At 35.5% G+C, this 20621-nt stretch overlaps 1 protein-coding gene and 1 long non-coding RNA gene across 7 annotated transcripts in view; one reads left to right on the top strand and one right to left on the bottom strand.

The window, feature by feature from the left end:
* The window catches only part of NCBP1 (nuclear cap binding protein subunit 1), a 44622-nt gene that overhangs the window by 17101 nt on the left and 6900 nt on the right, over positions 1–20621 (top strand). For 3 of the 6 annotated variants that reach the window (XM_036433254.2, XM_036433257.2, XM_036433256.2), the window contains 16 exons: positions 1082–1238; positions 2210–2317; positions 2751–2872; positions 4058–4127; positions 4608–4823; positions 5962–6059; positions 6729–6792; positions 9263–9373; positions 10437–10501; positions 11877–11939; positions 12403–12477; positions 13558–13661; positions 15881–16003; positions 17241–17343; positions 18423–18516; positions 19344–19447. In XM_036433254.2, the coding sequence (XP_036289147.1) occupies positions 1082–1238; positions 2210–2317; positions 2751–2872; positions 4058–4127; positions 4608–4823; positions 5962–6059; positions 6729–6792; positions 9263–9373; positions 10437–10501; positions 11877–11939; positions 12403–12477; positions 13558–13661; positions 15881–16003; positions 17241–17343; positions 18423–18516; positions 19344–19447 (1677 nt within the window). The remainder of the gene's footprint in view (positions 1–1081; positions 1239–2209; positions 2318–2750; positions 2873–4057; positions 4128–4607; positions 4824–5961; positions 6060–6728; positions 6793–9262; positions 9374–10436; positions 10502–11876; positions 11940–12402; positions 12478–13557; positions 13662–15880; positions 16004–17240; positions 17344–18422; positions 18517–19343; positions 19448–20621) is intronic. The other 3 variants (XM_036433255.2, XM_045579973.1, XM_045579974.1) reach the window with 3 other exon arrangements.
* On the bottom strand, positions 19004–20396 carry LOC118716287. The gene is made up of 2 exons (XR_004987106.2): positions 20117–20396; positions 19004–19908 (listed from the first exon to the last, which is right to left on the bottom strand). It is a non-coding gene; the product is annotated as an uncharacterized LOC118716287 (long non-coding RNA).

The raw sequence follows: 20621 nt of genomic DNA, 5'->3' as shown, positions 1-20621 counted from the left end.
TTTCAGTTATTTTAAAATGTTTTTCATGCTTATAGCTTTTTAAAAAAAGAAGTATATACAAATTAAAGCTGTCAATGGTTTTCATTTAACCTCTCATAAAGTAAAAATTTCACTTATAATTTTTCAAAGGAATCCAGTTAGTATTCAAGAAGGTATGTTTTTAGACTAAGAAACTAAGAAAAATCAGTTTGCTATAGTTACCCATAAGATGTCTTCTATTTTGCAAGCATTCATTAGAATGGAGTAGATTTATGCTTAGACTCAGATGAGTCATGACTTTTTTAGGAGTGCAAGGATTACTATCAATGGAAAGATTAGGTACCTTAGAAAAACGGGAAAAAATAGATGAGAATCTGAATGATCATGAGTTCCTAGTTGCTTTTCTTTTTTAGCTAATTTCTAAAGGTTGTCTAAATTAGGAAGTAACATTTGCTTTTTCCAAATGTTTATTACTGTAATCCTCTTTTTCTTCTTTTCAAATAACTTTAATGAAAATTAACACACTTGGAGTAAGCAAACTGGGATAAAGAAATTTACTATATCAGAGTACCATTTTAAAATTTAAAAATTCAATAATTTAACTGTAGAAGCTTGTTTGAAATTAGTTTTAGTTCTGAGTAGTGTTTCTCAAAATGGCATTCTGATGTTACGACATTTGGTTAGCTAAATTTAGAAATGCTGAATCTCCCCCTTAATGATTCTGCATTAAAGAAATTTTTTGACCTTGTATTTCCCAGATATTTTACCATGAAACCTTTGTATGGAATTGCTATTCAATTGCACTAAAAATGTTGGAATAAAAACTGGTTATATATTTTTTCTATATGGCAACTTCATAATTATAGTGCATTATTTTTTTAACTCTTGGATTAACTAATTAGAATTAAAATGAAAAATTGTGGGGGCCATGTTGGCAACTCTTTTCAAAATGTATGCCTTTTCTGAAGTAGTTTTGAAAACAGCCAAAGTAATCTTGTTCCCAAATTCATAAAATGATAAAAGGTTTATGTAATACAAAATTCAGCAACTTAACACAATGCTTGTCTTGGGGTTTTCTTCTTGTACTGGGTTTTCAAATCAGTGCACGTCTGTTACCTGAGAAGTTGACAATTTATACAACATTAGTTGGATTGCTGAATGCCAGGAATTACAACTTTGGTGGAGAATTTGTAGAAGCCATGATTCGTCAACTTAAAGAATCTTTGAAAGCAAACAGTTATAACGAAGCTGTGTATTTGGTAAGTTTTATGAGGTTTTTAAAGGGAGGGGGGGGGTATGTTTTTTGTTTGGTTGGTTTTGGTACATTAAGATAGGGATTGCCCTAACTGGTTTGGTTCAGTGGAGAGAGCGTCGACCTGCAGAATGGAGGGTTCCAGGTTCGATTCTGGTCATGTTCAGGTTGGGGGTTGTAGCATGCAGGAGGCAGCCGATCAATTATTCTCTCTCATCATTGATGTTTCTTTCTCTACCTCTCCCTTCCTCCCTGAAATCAATAAAAATATATTTTTTTTAAAAAGAAACGACAGGGATGGAGTTGAATTATCATAAAATAATTTGTCATTTCTCTTGAAATACAGTTCCATACTCATCACAATAACTTGCTCTTTTGAAACTGTTTTCTTTAAAGGTACCACATAGTTCATTACCAAATTCAATAGTTTCTTAATCCTAGTTCTTCTCTCTGTAATATGTGATTCTTTACATCTGTTGGTTTTTGCAGCATCACAGCCATTAAAAAAGATTATACACTGAAGAAGCTAGAATATCACAGTCTAGGCTTTTCGTATAGTATAGAATGGAAACCTATAAATGGAAACCTATAGAATGGAAACCTATAGATTCCTGTCCTTCATAAGATCTCAGACACAATTACTCAGCTCTCCTATTGTAGCACAGAAGCAACCATAGACAATATGTAAACACATGAGTATGATTGTGTTCCAGTAAACATTTACTTGTGGACACTGAAATTTAATTTTATATAATTTATGTAAGTCAAAGTATTCTTTTGGATCTTTTTCAAGAATTTAGATATGTGAAAATTATCCTTAGTCCATAGGCTATGAAAGAAACAAAAAAACATAAATAAAAACAGACTAGATTAGGCCCTTGGGCTCATTTTTTAGACCTGTGGCTTGCACCTTCCAAGTTTGTTTTGTAGTTATTATAAGGGACATTTCAATTTAGTAGAAATTGTTTTCTCCAACAGGTTCGTTTTTTATCTGATCTTGTGAATTGTCACGTCATTGCAGCCCCATCAATGGTTGCTATGTTCGAAAATTTTGTAAGTGTAACTCAGGAAGAGGATGTACCTCAGGTAAGAAACCTCCTTATGCTGAGTCTTATCCATATAGTACCAGGAATTTTTGACTGGTAACTCTTTTAAAATAATGTTTTTAATGCTTTTTTTTTTTTTTTTTTTAAGTTTAAAAAACATACATACAAATTGAAGCTGTCAGTGGTTTTCATTTTAACCTTTCATAAAGTAAAAATAATTTACTTGAAAAGATAATAGTAAATTATGCTATAAATTCTTAATATATACAAGTTAAGTCAACTATATTCAGATAGGTTCTTATGACCTCTATGTTAAATGATTCTGTCTAGTAAAACTAAAATATCTAGAAATGCTCTGAAACAAATGTCTTAAGTCCTGTTAAATAGCTTTCACAGGATTTCATTCAAGAATACAATATGAATGATAATTAACTAGGACATGTTTTAAACTTACCTTTTAAAAAATTCTTTAGGTGCGACGGGATTGGTATGTGTATGCATTTCTGTCATCTCTGCCCTGGGTTGGAAAAGAATTATATGAGAAGAAAGATGCAGAGATGGACCGCATCTTTGCCAACACTGAAAGCTATCTTAAGTAAGGGCACAATTCATAGTTCTCTTTGTTTAAGTAAAGAATACCTTCCCGATATCATAAATGTTTTATGTGTTATCTATTTTAGTAATACCATGTGAATTGCATTTCTCAAAAATAAGCTGTGGAGTTTCCTAATGCTTTCTCTAGGTAATCTCATATCCCTACTTCGTTCAAGCAAAACGAAGCAGTTGGTAACGTAGCTGCTTTTAAGCTACTCTTGTACATATTGCAAAGGCATAAAACATCTTAACACAGTGGTTCTAGATACTAATGTGTCTAAGATTTACTGTGGTACTTAAGAATGATCTAAACCCAGCCCCCAGGCCTACCGACTCACAATATTTTAGAGGTTTGGACATCTTTACTATTAATTTATTTCACAGTGGGGAACATACAGTGTATTTCAGGTTGGTAAATCCTAAACCAAGTCCTTATAACAGTGGTCCTTATCCTTTAATACTAAAAATAGGAGTTATTAGTAAACTTAGGCTTAATTACTTGGTAGGTAGGTTCTTATTTTGTGCCTCTTACATTTTTCAAAACACCTTTGTTACAAGTTTCATTTTCTGTCTATTCATAGATATTTCGTTGGATATTGTTAATATCTACTTAGTCAGTTACAAATAAAGCTAAAAGAAGTCTAAGGATAGAAATCTACTTTTTTATCATGTTAAGCTACCTTTTAATGTTAGATTTTGAAAATGTTTTTATATTTTTGAAAAATTTGACTGGTTTTCTTAAAAAATGTAGATGCTTACCAAAGAATAAAAATTAAAATGTATGAATATTCTAGCATTTAAGTGCTGGTATATGTCCTTCCCCCTTTTTTATTCATATGGTAGTCCAATATGCACACTCTTCTTTTCTTGCTTCCCTATCCCTTAATATAACTTGGGATTTTTTTGCATAAACACATATAGCTCTACCTCATTCTTCTTAATAGTTGTACAATATTTCACTCTTTTAATGTGCCATAATTTCTTTAGTTCCAAGTGGGAGATATTTAGGTTATTTCCAGTCTCTTGCATTATAAACAAATGTTTCAGTGAATATCCTTGTACAGATGTCTTGTATACATGTGCAAATATATTTGTGGGAGACATGAATTCTTAGAAATGGCATTGCAACTGAACATCTTTTCATGTTTTTAAAAACCTAAAAAGTATATTTTCATTTTGTCTTTAGAAGACGCCAAAAGACTCATGTGCCCATGTTACAAGTGTGGACTGCTGAGAAGCCACATCCACAAGAAGAGGTAAATTAATTTCAGTCTCCTGTGATATAGGGACATTCAGCTCTTGAGTAGATTCTTATCTCTGTTATTATTCAGGACATTCCATTTATAAACCTTAGCTAGGTTTCCACATTTCCTATCATGGACCCACTTCCTCATAGCCCTGGGCATACAGTGGATATTTAATAAATGTTCGAATGTAATTGAAACATTGCCTGTTCTGGAGAATTCCAGCTATCATAAAGTTGACTTTTTTTTTTTTTTTTTTTTTTTTTACTTAAATGCCAAATTTAAAGAACAGCTTCAGACAGATACTGACTTTATAAAATCATTAAAACAAAACACTATTCCTTTATTCATTTGTACTATATTTAATTGAAAGTTAGCTTGCTTTTCTGTATCCTGTATTTTAGAAATAGTGATTTTTGGTTTTGTCTACTGAACATGTTATTTCTTCTAGCCTCCAAATATATATTAATTATTAAAAATTAATGTCTTTAGTATTTAGATTGCCTGTGGGCCCAGATTCAGAAATTGAAAAAGGATCGCTGGCAGGAGCGGCACATCCTAAGACCTTATCTTGCCTTTGACAGCATCCTGTGTGAAGCCTTGCAGCACAATCTGCCTCCTTTTACACCACCTCCTCACACTGAGGATTCAGTGTACCCAATGCCAAGGGTCATCTTCAGAATGTTTGACTACACGGATGATCCTGAGGTAGGTGACCAATTAAAAATTCCTGTCAAATACAATGTGCTGCATTGTATTTATGGTTTAATTGTATTTGAATTGTGCCTGTGACACATTTAAATTTTGAGTTTATTACCTAAGAGGGTTTGTAGCAATGAAGTTAACAGTTTAATTCAGTGAATGTTATCACTTCATTATGCAAGAAATTATATTTAGCATGTCTATATAGATTTAGAGAAAGCACAGGGTGAAATTAAAGAGAGTAAGTTTGAGCCCTGGCCAGGTGGCTCAGTTGGTTGGGGCGTTGTCCCTGTACCCAAAAAGGCTACAGGTTTGATTCTGATCAGGATACATGCCAAGATTTCTAGTTCAATCCCTGGTCAGGGCATTACGGTGGCAACCAGTCAATGTTTTTCTCTTATATAAATGTTTCTCTCCCTTCCTCTCTCAAAATCAATAAAAACATGTCCTTGGGTGAGGATTAAAAAAAAAAGAGAGACTAAGTTCGAGAACCCAGTATGTATCCTCTACAATCAGACATCCCTCTCACAATCTGGGGCCCTTGGCTCCTAACCGCTCACCTGTCTGCCTGTGATCACCCCTAACTGCTCTTCCCTGCAGGCCAATTTGGTTCTGATTGGTTGGTTTCTATGCCAGTAAGCATCAAAATTTCTGCCTCCTAGGCAGCCATTGGCTCCTCATAGGTCACCCAGATTTGGTTCTGATGGATTGGTTTCTATACCAGTCAGCATCAAAAGCTCTGCCTCCTAGGCAGCCATTGGTTCAGTATCCAAGCCATAGTTATGTCTATATGGTATTTGAAACAAAAATGTTCCCTCCATGTTTATTATGGACGTAGTCCACCATTATAGTTTAAAATCATAAACAATATAGAGCTAATGATGTACAACAATTATTTTGTTTCACATAAGAATTGAGGTGGGCTAGGAGAGTGTGGTGTCAGAGGTATAGAAGAAATACTGCAGCTGACACTCATTCTGTTGTAAGTGAATATGACTGTATTTGCTGAAAATATAAATTTTTCACACTTTTATTCCCAGCACCCAATATAGTATCAAACATAATGTCTCAAATATTTGTTGAATAAATGAAAGAAAATATATTTTTTTAGGTCTGTAATATATACATTTGGTTTTCTTTCCAGGGTCCTGTAATGCCAGGGAGTCATTCCGTGGAAAGATTTGTAATAGAAGAAAATCTTCACTGCATCATTAAGTCCCACTGGAAGGAAAGAAATACTTGGTAAGGTTCCTTTCATGTTACTTTTAGAGTGTAGAAAATGTAGCAATGTAGATAAGTTGATAAGAGCAAAAATGTATGTTATGAGTATAAGAAAAAATCTTCTGACATTCTGTCTTGCTAAGACCAATCTGCTTTCTCAAAATAGTACTTTTCTGAGTGCTTTATAATAATGCATATGATGTCGGCTTTTTGTGTGGACATTTGTAATATGCTATGGACAAATTTGAATGACAATATATTTGGTGTGAATATTAGGGAAATAAATTAATACTAATGGTTTTGCTGTGTTTTCTAGCATTTAGACATTTAGCTTAGGAAAAGTTTACTTTTAATATTTCCTTAGACTTTGGAAAGTTTATTTTAGATTTTAAGGTGGAAAGGAGCATAGTCTTTTGGGAGTGGCCTGCCGTATTAAAACTTTTTCAGTTAGTTTATTGAATATACTTCCTTAGTATTATTACCTAAGGTCCTAACCTTTCAAGGAGTTTTGGATGCATTAAAAATTTTTTCTTGTGATAAACAAAATAATCTGTGCTATAGTGAAGTAATTGAAATCTAGAAAGTTCCAGAAAAGACTTCCTTCCCTTATATCTAAGCAACTGCTTTGAAACTATTTGATGGTTCATGTATCTTTGTATACTTACTGAACTTAAGTTATTCCTCTTACAGCGCCGCTCAGCTGGTGAGCTATCCTGGGAAGAACAAGATCCCCTTGAACTACCATATAGTTGAGGTATGCATTCCACGTGGAGCTTGTTTGTGAGTCTCAGAATCTTTCTGTTGACTTAAAAGTATTAATCTACTCTTGGCTTATTGTTTCTTTTCTTGCTACTTGTCAGATATTTAAAGTTAACAGATGCGAAAACTGGTTTGGCTCAGTGGATAGAGTGTTGGCCTGTGGACTGAAAGGTCCCAGGTTCAATTCCAGTCAAGGGCATGTACCTTGGTTGTGGGCACATCCCCAGTAGGGGGTGTGCAAGAGGCAGCCAATCGATGATTCTCTCTCATCGATGTTTCTAACTCTCTATCCCTCTCTTTTCCTCTCTGTAAAAAATCAATAAAATATATATTTTTTAAAAGTTAACGGAGCGAGGAAATTGCTGTTTATATACAGAGAAGAGGAGGTTGAAACCAATAGCCATACGGAAGTGTGGAGAGAAGAGGCAGAGGAAGGAATGCAGATCAGGCTTTAGAATTCTTGGTAGGTGGTCCACACAAGGGAGGTGGAAACAAGTTTCTGAACAAGTGGCATGGCCAATGCCTGGATTATCAGAAAGGTTTGTGGTCACCAGTTTCTAGTAGCAGAGTGGAATGACATGACTATTGTCCATTTGCATCCTCAGTCTCATAAGAGTTTTTACTACTTAATTTATTAGAATAAAATTGATAGTTATGTGCCTCCTATACTTGGAGTTGGCATTTAATTACATGGTTCTCTGGGATTATCAAATAAGCCCTAATAATAGTAAAAACTCAATAAAATGGATTAATTTGGGTGAGGGAGGTGTCAGTTAAAGCTGAAAGTCTGTTATATAGGTTTTCAAAATGTGTACGTTAAAAATTTCAAAAAAAAATTTGGTTTGGCTCAGTGGATAGAGTGTCAACCAACAGATTGAAGGACCTGGGTTGGGTTCCAGTCAAGGGCACATGCCCAGGTTGTGGTCATGATCCCCAGTAGGGGGCTTGCAGGAGGCAGCTGATCAATGATTCTCTTTCATCATTGATATTTCTATTTCTTTCTCCCTCTCTCTTCTTCTCTGAAATCAATAAAAATATATTTTAAAAAAAATTTTTGACAAATTAGCTTGGCCGGTGTAGCTCAGTGGAAGAGTGTTGACACATGAACCAGGAGGTCACGGTTCTGTTCCCAGTCAGGGCAGATGCCTGGGTTATGGACGCAATCCCTAGTGTGGGCGTGCAGGAGGCAGTTAGTCAATTATCCTCTCTAATCATTGATGTTTCTATTTCTCCCTCTCCCTTCCTCTCTAAAATATATATATATATATTTAAAAACATATATATATATATCTTAAAAATTGACAATTAGTTTACCTCTTTTTACTTCTACAGACATGTTTGTGTAATTAAAATTAAGTATGTATGAAAATTTTTATTTCACAGAAAAGTTTTCTGTATGTTACTGTAATTTTTAATTTATACCGAATAGGTTTAGTAAATGCATGCGTGCACATGGCTGGGGCACTACTAAACATGGGCTGACACAAGTTAAAACTGCTGCAGAAAGTCACGCCCCAGGACAACAGAACCAGTTGCCTTGAGCACTGGTGTGATCACATACATTTGCAGAACATTGTTTAGAGCGGTGATTCTTGGATTTAAATATGTAGATTATAGTTGTAGAGAGATAATATTTATGTCAGTAAAATTACTATAGTGTTTTTCCAACATAAGGCCTATTTGCTAAAATTTGTTATAAATAACCATAAATTAGCCCAGCTGATGTGGCTCAGAACCAGAAGGACCCTGATTTGATTCCCTGTCAGGGCACATTCCTGGGTTTGGGGCTCAATCCAGTAGGGAGGTGTGCAGGAGACCCAATTGATGATTCTCTCTCATGTTTGATGTTTCTATCTCTCCCTTCCTCTCCTTCTTTCTGAAATCAATGAAAATATTTTTAAAAATAATAACTATGAACTAATAACAGAAAAAACCCTGTTCATTAATAATATAATGCTTGGTTAAAAGCTTTTTAAAATTAATAGGGTGTTAATTTTCACATATGACATAGAGACCAAAAATTGTCCATGAAATTTGAAGTCTGTTAAATCAAGATCCACAAAATTGAGGGTATACTGTATTTGCATATTCTTATCTGAATGAGTTATACAGAGAAGAAATTTTCATTAAAGATGAAAGTAATTCTTGTCCTGGCCATTGTGCTCAAGGGTTAGAGGGCCAGCCGAGCACCTGGGTTGCAGGTTTGGTTTCCAGCCCCAGATGCATGTGGGTGGCAGCCAACCAATGTGTCTCTTTCAATTGAACGTTTCTCTCTCTTCCTCCCTCTCCGCCTCTAAAAATCAATGGAAAAAATATCCTCAGATGAGGATTAACCAAAACAAAAAAGTGATTCTTTCATTATAAATGTCATGGAGTTAGAGTTTATGTTTGGAATAGTGAGGTATTTCTAATAAACGTGCATAGTTAGCTGTTGAATTGAGTTCTGACTCCCGATTCTTTTGTAGGTGATCTTTGCAGAGCTGTTTCAACTTCCAGCACCCCCTCACATTGATGTGATGTACACAACACTTCTCATTGAACTGTGCAAACTTCAGCCTGGCTCTCTACCCCAAGTTGTATCCTTTCCTTTGTTTTTAAACTTATTCTTGTTGGCCTAGCTTTAAAAGATTACCAAATAGTTCTGCTAGTAGGTTTAAATCACTTCATGAAAACAGTTTGATTTTTTTTTAAGTTAAACATATGTGTACTATGCAGTTTAGCCATTCCACTCAGTTATTTATCCAAGAGAAATGGAAGCACAAGTCTACACAAAGACTGTAGGCATTAATGTTCATAGATACTTTATTGGTAATAACCTTAAACTGAAAGTCCAAATACTCATCAATATATGAGAAAATTAACAAATTTTGTTATGCCTTTACAATGGAATACTACTCCATCATAAAATATAAGTTTTTGATGCCTGCAATAACATGAATCAATTATGAAATAATTATGCTGAGTAAAAAACACCAAACAGCTCTAAGTGGGTGACTCGGTTGATTGGACCTTTGTGCCATGCACCAGAGGGTTGTGGATTTGATTCGCTGTGGGGGCACATACCTAAGTTTCAGGTTAGGTCTCAGGTCAGGGCAAATTCAGGAGATAGAGAAATAATAATGTTACTTTCTCTATCTCTATATCTCTGTCTCTGTCTCTCTCTCTCCCCCTTCTCCCTCCCCTTCTAACTTTTCCTTCCTCCTTTCCCCCTTTTCTTCCTAAAATCAATAGGAACATGTCCTTGGTTAAGGATTTTTTTTTTAAATCCAAATAATTCATACTAAGTGATTCTATTTACACAAAATTCTAGAAAATGCAAAGTGATTTAGTGATAATCCCAATATTTGCTTGGGAGCATGGGTAGGGGTGGGAAGAAGGGAGAATGGATTACAAAGGAACATGGAGAAGTTTTGGAAGTGATGTAAGTGTTCATTATCTTGACTTGTATAGTTGTATACAGGTCAAATTTATTGTACATTGATACCTCAAAGCTATTTTTATAAAGATCAGTTACATGAAAAAAATGTTTCAACCTTAGCAGTCATTATACAGACTTGTCGGAAATGCTATTTATTTTTTCTATCACAACTTATTTTAAAGGAGGGTGGAGAATAGTTTTCCTTATCCTCAAATTTATAGCTTGCGCAAGCAACTGAAATGTTATATATGCGTTTGGACACGATGAATACTACATGTGTAGACAGGTACAGTAATTGTCTAATTTCTATACTGGTTGTTAACCAGTTCTCCTTGTGCTTTATAAAAGAATTTGATTTGCCTTTTTAAGAATTTCCAAGTTGATTTTTTCTTGCCTCCCCAAAATAATCCTTTGTTTGTACATTTTTAAAAAAATGTTTAAATTTAAAAAAAAACACCACGCCTCATACTTGTAATTATCACATTAGACTTTTTGTTCTAATCTTCAGTAGGAAATGATGCTCATGCTAAGGTTTCTTTAATTTCATTCATTGTTTATTTGGGTGCTTTGGTACAGTTACACTTTTCCCACTGCTATTGGGTATGTAAGCTTTTATAATAGACTTTATACTAACCTCTACGTAGTAGTAGAGTCCAATACTATATATTATATATAAGCACATATATTTTTATTTAGATATAGTATCTGTTTCTAAAATAATTAGCTTCAACATACAGTAACTCCAGCTTCAAGACTGTTTATACAAATGACTATGTTGGATTTTTATGGCTGTGGCCATTGCATGCCCCGTCATCTTTTGAATGAGGTCTATGTACCATCTTTCTTACCTTTGTCAGCTTCTCAAATCAGATCAGGACAGGTTTTGAATATTTCTCCAATTTTCATGATCTTTTATGTCCATTATTCAAATTCCATATCTGAAAATTATCAGTAAGGGCTATTCTGTGTCCTTGGCCTATTATCTTGATTAATTTCAGTGATTGAAGTTAATAGCTACATGAGAGATGTACTTTAAGAAAGTGTCTTCTGATTTTTCTCCCCCAGTTTAATTAGTAAAACTACCAGTTGTATTTGGCATCCCATTTATGCTATTCATTCAGCAAATATTTATTGGGCTCTTAAAATCATCACAGCATTATACAGTTTGCTAGGATGATCCCTATCTAGAGTAGATATATTTTTAGAGACAAGGGAGCTTCAGAGGTATATTTTGTTGTTTGTGGTGAAGTTATGGTCGTGATGGTAAAAAACTGCTTTGGCTCTACCATTTATAAAATGTTTTATCTGCCATTTAATCTTTTTTTTGCCACTTTTAAGTAATGAGAAAAATAATATACTCCTCAGAAATTATTATTAAATAATAAAACATATAAGGTGCCTGCCACAAAATAGGCACTTAAGTCATATCTATTATTCACCTAAAAAAGGAGTGAGTTAGGAAATTGTTATATTTTTAAGAAGATGAGGTACAGGATTTGCAGAGAAAAGGATAAGTAGCAGAAGATACAGCTATAGGTAAGGGTATATGCTTGTAACTTAACTCTATAACATAGGGTTTTATTTGTCTGAAGGATTTCATAAGTTTCTGGTATAAATTGTAACCATTCATCTTTTTGTGTTCCTTCCTCTTCTCTGTATAGGTTTATTAATTGGTTTTCCCATCATCTAAGTAACTTCCAGTTTCGTTGGAGTTGGGAAGATTGGTAAGTGGTATTATATTTTAGCTTTTCCTTTCTCTACAATCTACCTTAATTTTAAAGATACTGTTAATATTTTTTAATATATTTTATTGATTTTTCACAGAGAGGAAGGGAGAGAGATAGTTAGAAACATCGATGAGAGTCATCGATCAGCTGCCTCTTGCACACCCCCTACTGGGGATGTGTCCGCAACCCAGATACATGCCCTTGACCAGAATCGAACCTGGGACCTTTCAGTCCGCAGGCCGATGCTCTATCCACTTAGCCAAACCGGTTTCGGCGATACTGTTAATATTTAAAACTATAACATAAAAACAGTCTTCATGGTCTAAAATATTTAATTTTTTTATATTTAAATACATAAATGAAATAATTTAGGTAGAAGGAATCTATTTTTAGCTAAGTACAAGTTAGGAATAAGTACAGATTCTATGTAAGAACTTCTAAAACTATGTTTACTCATTAGGTCAGATTGTCTTACTCAAGATCCTGATAGTCCCAAACCAAAGTTTGTAAAAGAAGTTCTAGAAAAATGTATGAGGTAAGTTCTTTGTGTTTTCTCCTTAAGTCTCCTAATTTTTGAGGTAGGATTTTTCTCTCTTCTGCATTTGTGATATATGTCCAGAATGTAATTTTTAAAACTCAACTACCTACATCTCTTCCTTGCTAGTTTTTAATCAAGATGTAAGCTGAAAAAATTAGGCAACTATAACATTTGGTTTTTGTGTGAATTAAGCCAAAAAGTTGTTTTGTTATTTGGGAAAAATATACAAAGAACTCTATCCTATTCATCCAGATTTCCTCATTAACATCTTACCACATTTTTTCTAGTTCTCCTTTTTCTCCTCTCTGTGTACACTATTACATTGGTCTTTTTCTGAACCCTTTGGAAACAAGCTACAGATAACATCTCATCACCTTTAACAATCTATTGTATATTTCCCCAAAACAAAGACAATCACCATACCACCTTTCAAATCGGGAAATCAGCTCTGGTACAGATACTACCATACAGTCCACGAATGCTTAAATTTTACCAGCTATCCTAACAATTCCCTTTTTCCTTTCTGGTTCAGAATCCTATCCAGGAACACATGTAGTATTTGCTGTCATTATCTTCACATTTCTCAATCGTGAACAGTTATTATTATTCTATTTTTCATGTCCTTATCAGTTTTAAAGAATCTAGGCCTCACTTTCTTGGTCGCCCTGCTGTGTCCTCATGACCAGAATCAAGTCTTGCATTGTTGTTGCTCTTCACAGTGCATCCCACCATTGGAGATATGTCTATCTGCCGGGCTTTTCCACCTAAATTCACCATTTTTCCCTTTGTAATTGATTTTTTTGTAGTAAATATTCTGAGGTTATACTTATCCTATTCATCAAACCTCCACATCACCCTATTCACCAAACCTCTACTGGCAACTCTTTACCTGCCCCCTTTATGATGATCGCTAAGTGATGTTTCTCTTTTTCCATTGTTCCTTCTTTTATTAGTTGGCATTGTACTTGGAGGGTGCTGGAGATTGTGACTTTCCAAATAAGTTGGATGTTAATGAGGAATTGAACTGATGAATGGGACTGATGAATGATATTTCTGAAGCTCTTATTTGTATTTTAGGTTATCTTACCATCAGCGTATATTGGATATTGTTCCTCCCACCTTCTCAACTCTATGTCCTGCAAACCCAACCTGCATTTACAAATATGGAGATGAAAGTAGCAGTAAGTAATAAATTCCTGTCTTTAAGAAGTAACAACGCAAGTATTTGCTGACATCAGTTATTTGAGGAAAAAGTCAACTCTTTCTTGGGTTTATATTTTCTCTATTTGAAAGGTGATCTGCTACTAGCCACTATTGTTTTATTTGCCCTTTTTTTTTTGGAATCTTCATCCAAGGATATTCTTCCCATTGATTTCTAGAGAGAGGAGAGAGGAGCGGAGGGGAGCAAAACCGGGTGGAGCTGCTCTGTTGTCATTCTGAAGATTCATTGTGATATACTTAATTATTACTGGCTTGTAACTTTTTTCTTTTAACACTGGCTATTATGTTATAGTCATGACATATGTTAAATATTGCTAAGCAGAGCAAGGTGAATTTATAGCCAAAATTTATTAAAATGGAGATGTATATTTGTCATAGTGATGGAGATAACTTGATCATCTGATACCAATTCGGGTTTGGGAGCACAGTATATATACATACACTATATTTTGTCCAGTGAGATTGCATTATAAGACAGAGAGACTATAATTTGATATGCCATTTTGTGTTTCACACTTAATGAAGGTAAGGTGTCCAATAGTCATCACTGGTAGAGGGTTAGGTGTGGGGTTTTTCCAAGTTAGTCTTTTCACTTGGCACTAAACACAGCTCCTCCATGAGTCTTCCATATCATGTTGCATAGATTCTTCGTATTTTAAAACTTGCTCCTCTCTCTTGCCCTCATACTGCACTCCTAATTCTCCACCTACACCTCAGACTATGCCTGTTATCCTTGAAATAAACCCCCGTGGCTAAATATATTTCCTAATCCTTAAAACAACTGAGAAATAGGTATGTTTATTATATCAATTTTACAATGAGGAAAATGCTTCAGAGAGGCAAAGCCAGAGTGAGATTGCTTCTAAGTGATAGAGCTCAGATCCAAGCCCAGGTTTACTGACTGAGCAGCCATGCTATCTTTGGGCCCTGTTCCCTTCCTAGTGTCTAGTGTCTAGTATACATACTGTTTTGTAATCTGTTTTCATTTACTGATACATTGTGAACATCTTCGTTCCCTTAAAAAATTACACAGCCCTGGCTGGTGTGGCTCAGTTGATTAGACCAGTGATTGGCAAACTCATTAGTCAACAGAGCCAAATGTTAACAGTACAACGATTGAAATTTCTTTTGAGAGCCAAATTTCTTAAACTACATAGGTAGGTACATTGTTATTAACTTAATTAGGGTACTCCTAAGCTGGACTTTGCTAAAAACTCAAGGGGCCAAAGAGCCGCATATGGCTCGCGAGCCGCAGTTTGCTGACCACTCTTCTAGACCAACCTTCATGACTAAATATTTTTAACCTTTAGCAAGCCAGTTTTGTGTTGCTTTGTGGCTGCTTCCTTTGTGAATACCTTGATTCCCCAGCTAAAATACAGGCACCTCGGTTCCAGGAATTCTTTTTTCTGTCATTTATTTTCTCTCCCAGTTTCAAGGAAAAGCACCAAGTATATGTGACCTATTGTAATTTACTTTATTCATTCCAAGTGCCTCTAATTCCTATTCTATGTCAGAACTTCCTTTTTAATTGTTAACTTTATCTACCTTACATTAAAAGTGTATTGCTCTGGTGATGTCTTACAGCTTACACTAGCACAAATTTCATACAATAAGGACTTGGTATACATTAACCAGTAGTAAACACAGCACATGAACATCTAGCTTGTGTATGGACTCAGAAAAAGGAAAAAAAAGAAAAAACTTGAAGTTGGCTTTCACCTTGTTGAAACCCAAACTCAGTTTGCTCTATCTCAGGAAAGGCGAAGTGACAAAAATGAAAGAGGAATACATTGATTCTCAGATTTTCAGCTTACAGAAGCTTAGGGACTTGAGGATATCAAAGGACTATTTAACTGTATTCACAGTTCCCTTCATTCTCATCCCTGAAGATCAACACCCCTTGTACTGTTAATTTCAATTAGCTAAGTGTTCTTAAGGAAGTGTTGAAGTGAGAATTATGCCTTATTTTAGGTAAAAAGCCTTGACTTATTAAATGTAATTTTCACATGTTATATCTTTGTACAGATTAAATACTGATCTTGGGATAAAGAGTATTCTATTGGGGGGGGGGTATTATTTTTAGTTTCTCAGTTAATTTAATTATTTGCAAGAATAGTCTTAAAACCTGATCTACACCCTTCTCTCCCCCTCCCCCCCCCCCCCCCAATTCTGTGCTTAGATTCTCTTCCTGGACATTCGGTTGCCCTCTGTTTAGCTGTTGCCTTTAAAAGTAAAGCAACCAGTGATGAAATCTTCAGCATTCTGAAAGATGTACCAAATCCGAACCAAGATGATGATGACGGTAAGGAAATTAAATATTTTTTGAGTGAACTATGTATAGGCCAGGTTAGAGCATTAACATAACTCTGGCAACACGAGCTCCTTTTAAATCTCATTAATTGCTCATAAATCACTGTATTCCTTGGAAGTCTATTCAGCCCGTCAGTTGTAACTAGTACCTAGGAATTTTCTCCTTTGTATAAAGAGATTCTAACATCCTTATGAAATTGCTTGGATTATGTATATAATATAAATGCAAAGCACAATATACTACTTTCACTGAAAGATTTTTAGGCAGTCCCTGCTTTCACTTTAGAGAGGTTCAGGAAGATTTGGTGTATTACAAAGTTGGATATTTTCTCCAAATTAAACTTATCATGTAATTCCAGTGAAAGACCCTAGGTATTTGGAGGGAAAGAATGGGAAAGTTGGCAAAATAATTTCTTAAGAGTTTCCTTGAATCAATAAATGGGTAAGACTAGTGTTGAGAGGGACTTGCCTTATATACGTGTGAAACATATCTTGAAAACTACACAAACAAATGACACAGACAAATCAGTAAAACAGGTATTATGTGTTATATCTAAGAATAAGAGGTCTAGATATTAGGGAACCATTTCAGGAGAAAAAAATTTCTTTGTTAGATCTATGAATAAGACGTGCATAGAAAAAGGGCTACTAATCAAAATAAAACATTAATGGCCTTTGGGTCATTTATTACTGGGATTTTTCTAAGACACTTAGGATTTTAGAGAAAATGTAATTAGAAAGCCTAAGTCAAAAGTATGATATTAAATTTAGACATTGTCAGAACATAGACCTGAAGTGCTTAGAGTTTACTGTATTTTTTTTTTTTTTTATTGATATACTAGAGGCCCAACGTACAAAATTTGTGCCAGGGGCTCGGCTCTCGCAGCCCTGGCTTCGTCCAGAATATGCATTTATTATTATAGAAATCACCTTGCTATCATATAGAGAGATAAGAACAAGGAAATCTATGTGGTATTTATAAATAAATGGATCACATAGAAGAACTAGGGAAACAGCCAAAAAATGAAGAATTAGGATTATGCTTAGTTTTATATCTTTGAGTATTTGAAATCAATGGTGGTCTTTTATTGTCTGTTAGTACTCACACGTTACATGGATGTCTGACGTAGTATTTAGATGTGAGCATGCCATCTGTTTAGCATTCCAGGTAAGGGATCAAGGAATTGCTAAACTTATGTTGTTCTGTCTTCTTATGGAATATTTTTCAGATGAAGGATTCAGCTTTAACCCACTGAAAATAGAGGTTTTTGTGCAGACTCTGCTACATTTGGCAGCCAAATCGTTCAGCCACTCCTTCAGTGCCCTTGCAAAGTAAGTGCAACAAGAACACACCCCCTTTCTTTAGGTTTTGAAGTTGGCTTGAATACCAGCAGTATAGTCATTTTTACCTAAAACTGCTAAATATGAAGATCTTAGTATTACAATGTAACTTGATACAATGGTTTTTGGTTTGTGGTAACTAAAATCCTTGACCTATGGCTTCTATGAATGTTTTTTATACAGACCTTTAGAGAAACCTGTGGAAAACTTGGTTTTGGACTGTCTGATGAGTCAGAAAGCTTTCTTTAGAAGCCAAATCTTGGGTGGCTCCCAAAAATGCAGTGGGCTCTCATTTCTGCTTAAGTTCCTTAGGAAGATGTCTAGACAGGGTGGGAGTTTCTTGACTATATACTAGTACTAGAGGCTAGGTGCACGAAATTCGTGCACTCAGGGGGGGGGTCCCTAAGCTCAGCCTGCACCCTCTTGTAGTTGAGGAGCCCTCAGGATTATAGTCTCCCCTGGCTGCTGGCCCGAGGGGAGCAGGACTAAGCTGGCAGTCGGACATCCTTAGCACTGCTGTGGAGGTAAGAGAGGCTTCCGCTACTGTCTCTATGCTTGCCAGCCGTGAGCCCAGTTTCTGGCTGAGCGGTGCTCTCCCTCTGGGAGCACACTGACCACCTGGGGGCAGCTCCTACATTGAGTGTCTGCCCCCTGGTGGTCAGTGTGCGTCATAGAGGCAGGTCATTCTGCCATTTGGTTGGTTTACAAATCTTCCTCCAGCCAAACAGAAACTGACCTCCTTGCCCCATCCCAAATGATGTTAATTGCAGGGTTCCCACAGAAGATGAGTCACACGGAATGCATCACCTGTGTTTGGAGATGATTCCTTAGACCACTAATTCTTAGATACACAGTAAACTGTAGTCCTAGGCAAACGATGGTATATTGTAAATCTCTTAAGATTTTTGTGACAAATTATACAAATTGAATTTCTAATCATTCCTTTTCTATATATCCTTAATGGTTAACATTTGGTTATTTTGCACTGTAAATTAATACTGAAAAGGCTTTGAAACATTAAAATGCTTAACAAGTTTTTATGTGGTATTTTTTTCTCCCGGTATCAAAAGGTTTCATGAAGTCTTCAAAACCCTAGCTGAAAGTGATGAAGGAAAATTACATGTTCTCAGAGTTATGTTTGAGGTCTGGAGGAACCATCCACAGGTAAAAACTACTTAGACATCTTGAGGCTCTGATTGTATAGGGTATAAAAACAAGGCTATTTATTACCATTGTTTTAGTTTGTAAACATGACATTTGACTGTTTATAGAATAGTTTTAAAATCTATGTAATTTTTTTAATGCTGTGAATTAATGATACTTGGTTGTGTGTTTTTTAAGAGCAATTATTATGATTTGGGACTATAACACATTTTAAAAAAAATTTTTTTTTTTTTTTATTGATTTCAGAGAGCAAGGGAGAGAGAGATAGAAACATCAGTAAGAATCATTGATCAGCTGCCTCCTCCACGCCCCCCACTGGGGATCAAGCCTGTGACCTTCAGTCCATAGGCCAACATTCTATCCATTGAGCCAAACCAGCCAGAGCTCAACACATTTTCAATAGTATGAATCTTATTGCATAAAGATTCTACCAATAAGGTAGGAAATAGTTATGCAGTCTATCCAGTTTCTGCAAAAACACACCAGATTTTTCAATATTAATATATTGTTTTTATGCCATGAGTTATACAGAGGCATTTAAATATGTTTCAGAATATATTTAAGATTTTTATGATAAAACATTCCTATATTTTTGAAGGATGAGAATGGTATTATCTAAAAAAAATTTTATGTTTGTGTTACCAGAGTTTTTCTTTTTCTTTTTTTCTCAATTTTTACTGGTGTTATAGTATTCCTGCAATAAGTAACAGAGCTAAGGAGAAGGCAAAATAAGTCTCACAACCATTCTATTTTACTTTTCTAGCAGTGAGATTATTATGGTCTACAAATAAGTGCGATTTACCCTAAGAATTCTTCCCTTGTTGTAGATGATTGCTGTACTAGTAGACAAGATGATTCGTACGCAGATTGTTGACTGTGCTGCAGTAGCAAATTGGATCTTCTCTTCAGAACTATCTCGTGACTTTATTAGGTAATATGAATTATTTTACAACGTTTCTTATTCCCTATGAATTGGTTTTTGTGTGTTTTTATACATGAGCTCCAAATTTTTATCCAAACCAGGTTGATATTAATATATACTAATGGTCAGTGGAAATACAGCCAGTCAGGTTGCAGGGTCTCTTAGGGACACACATGTAAGGTCTCAACTAGTCAAGTAGAAATGCTGATAAAGGATTTAGATTATTAGGAGAGAAGATTAGGCTGTGTGTCAGGGTCTCAGCTAGACTATGGAACTTGGAAAAGAATTCCAGCTCCATTGGGGACCTAGAATGCACACTAGGAGCTGGAAGAATAGTCACATTAAATACACATTTTTAGAGAGAGATGTGAGGGAAGCCTGGTGGACACCCAGATGCCTGTGAGTGAGAGAGGTCTCACTTCAGTCATAAAAATCCTGGATCCAGAAGATTCATTCTATACCCATTTCCCCTTAAGCACATGTGTCAAACACAAGGCCCGCGGGCCAAATCCGTCCCGCCAGGCCTTGCAATGTGGCCCGCACCATGCTGTCATCACTGCACTCCGCTGCGTTTCCATCACAATGACAGTTTATGACTGTTCAATAAACCATTCGGCCCGCGATTTAGGCTGGATTTTAGATTTTGGCCCCTTCTCTGATTGAGTTCGACACCCCTACCTTAAAGGAAAGAGACTTTTCATTAAGTTTGGTTCTTATTCATGAAGTTAAGCCCCCAGTCTTTATAACTGATCAGGACTCAGGCAACAGGAATTAACACAAAACCGGGAACAAAGAAAAATTACTTGCGAAGACATAAATATTTTAAGCACTAAGCATTTATCCTTTTCATTGTGTCTGTTATTGGCAAGGACACTGGTCTGAAATAAACTGAGTCCTTAGGGTGAAAGGATGTGATCTAAGGTTATCATACTGGCTAAGTTGGCATTCACAAATGAAAACAGACTTCCAACCAAGACCGGTTTGGCTCAATGGATAGAGCGTCGGCTTGGGGACTGAAGGGTCCCGGGTTCGATTCCAGTCAAGGGCATGTACCTTGGTTGCGGGCATATCCCCAGTAGGGGGTGTGCAAGAGGCAGCTGATCGATGACTCTCTCATCGATGTTTCTAACTCTCTATCTCTCTCCCTCTGTACAAAATCAATAAAATATATTTAAAAAAAAAA

The sequence above is a fragment of the Pipistrellus kuhlii genome, unplaced genomic scaffold (genome assembly GCF_014108245.1).
Source record: "Pipistrellus kuhlii isolate mPipKuh1 unplaced genomic scaffold, mPipKuh1.p scaffold_m20_p_12, whole genome shotgun sequence".
In the NCBI taxonomy this organism is placed as follows: Eukaryota; Metazoa; Chordata; class Mammalia; order Chiroptera; family Vespertilionidae; genus Pipistrellus; species Pipistrellus kuhlii.
The sequence above is the reverse complement of the archived record's forward strand: the minus strand, read 5'-3'. Positions and strand labels throughout refer to the sequence as shown.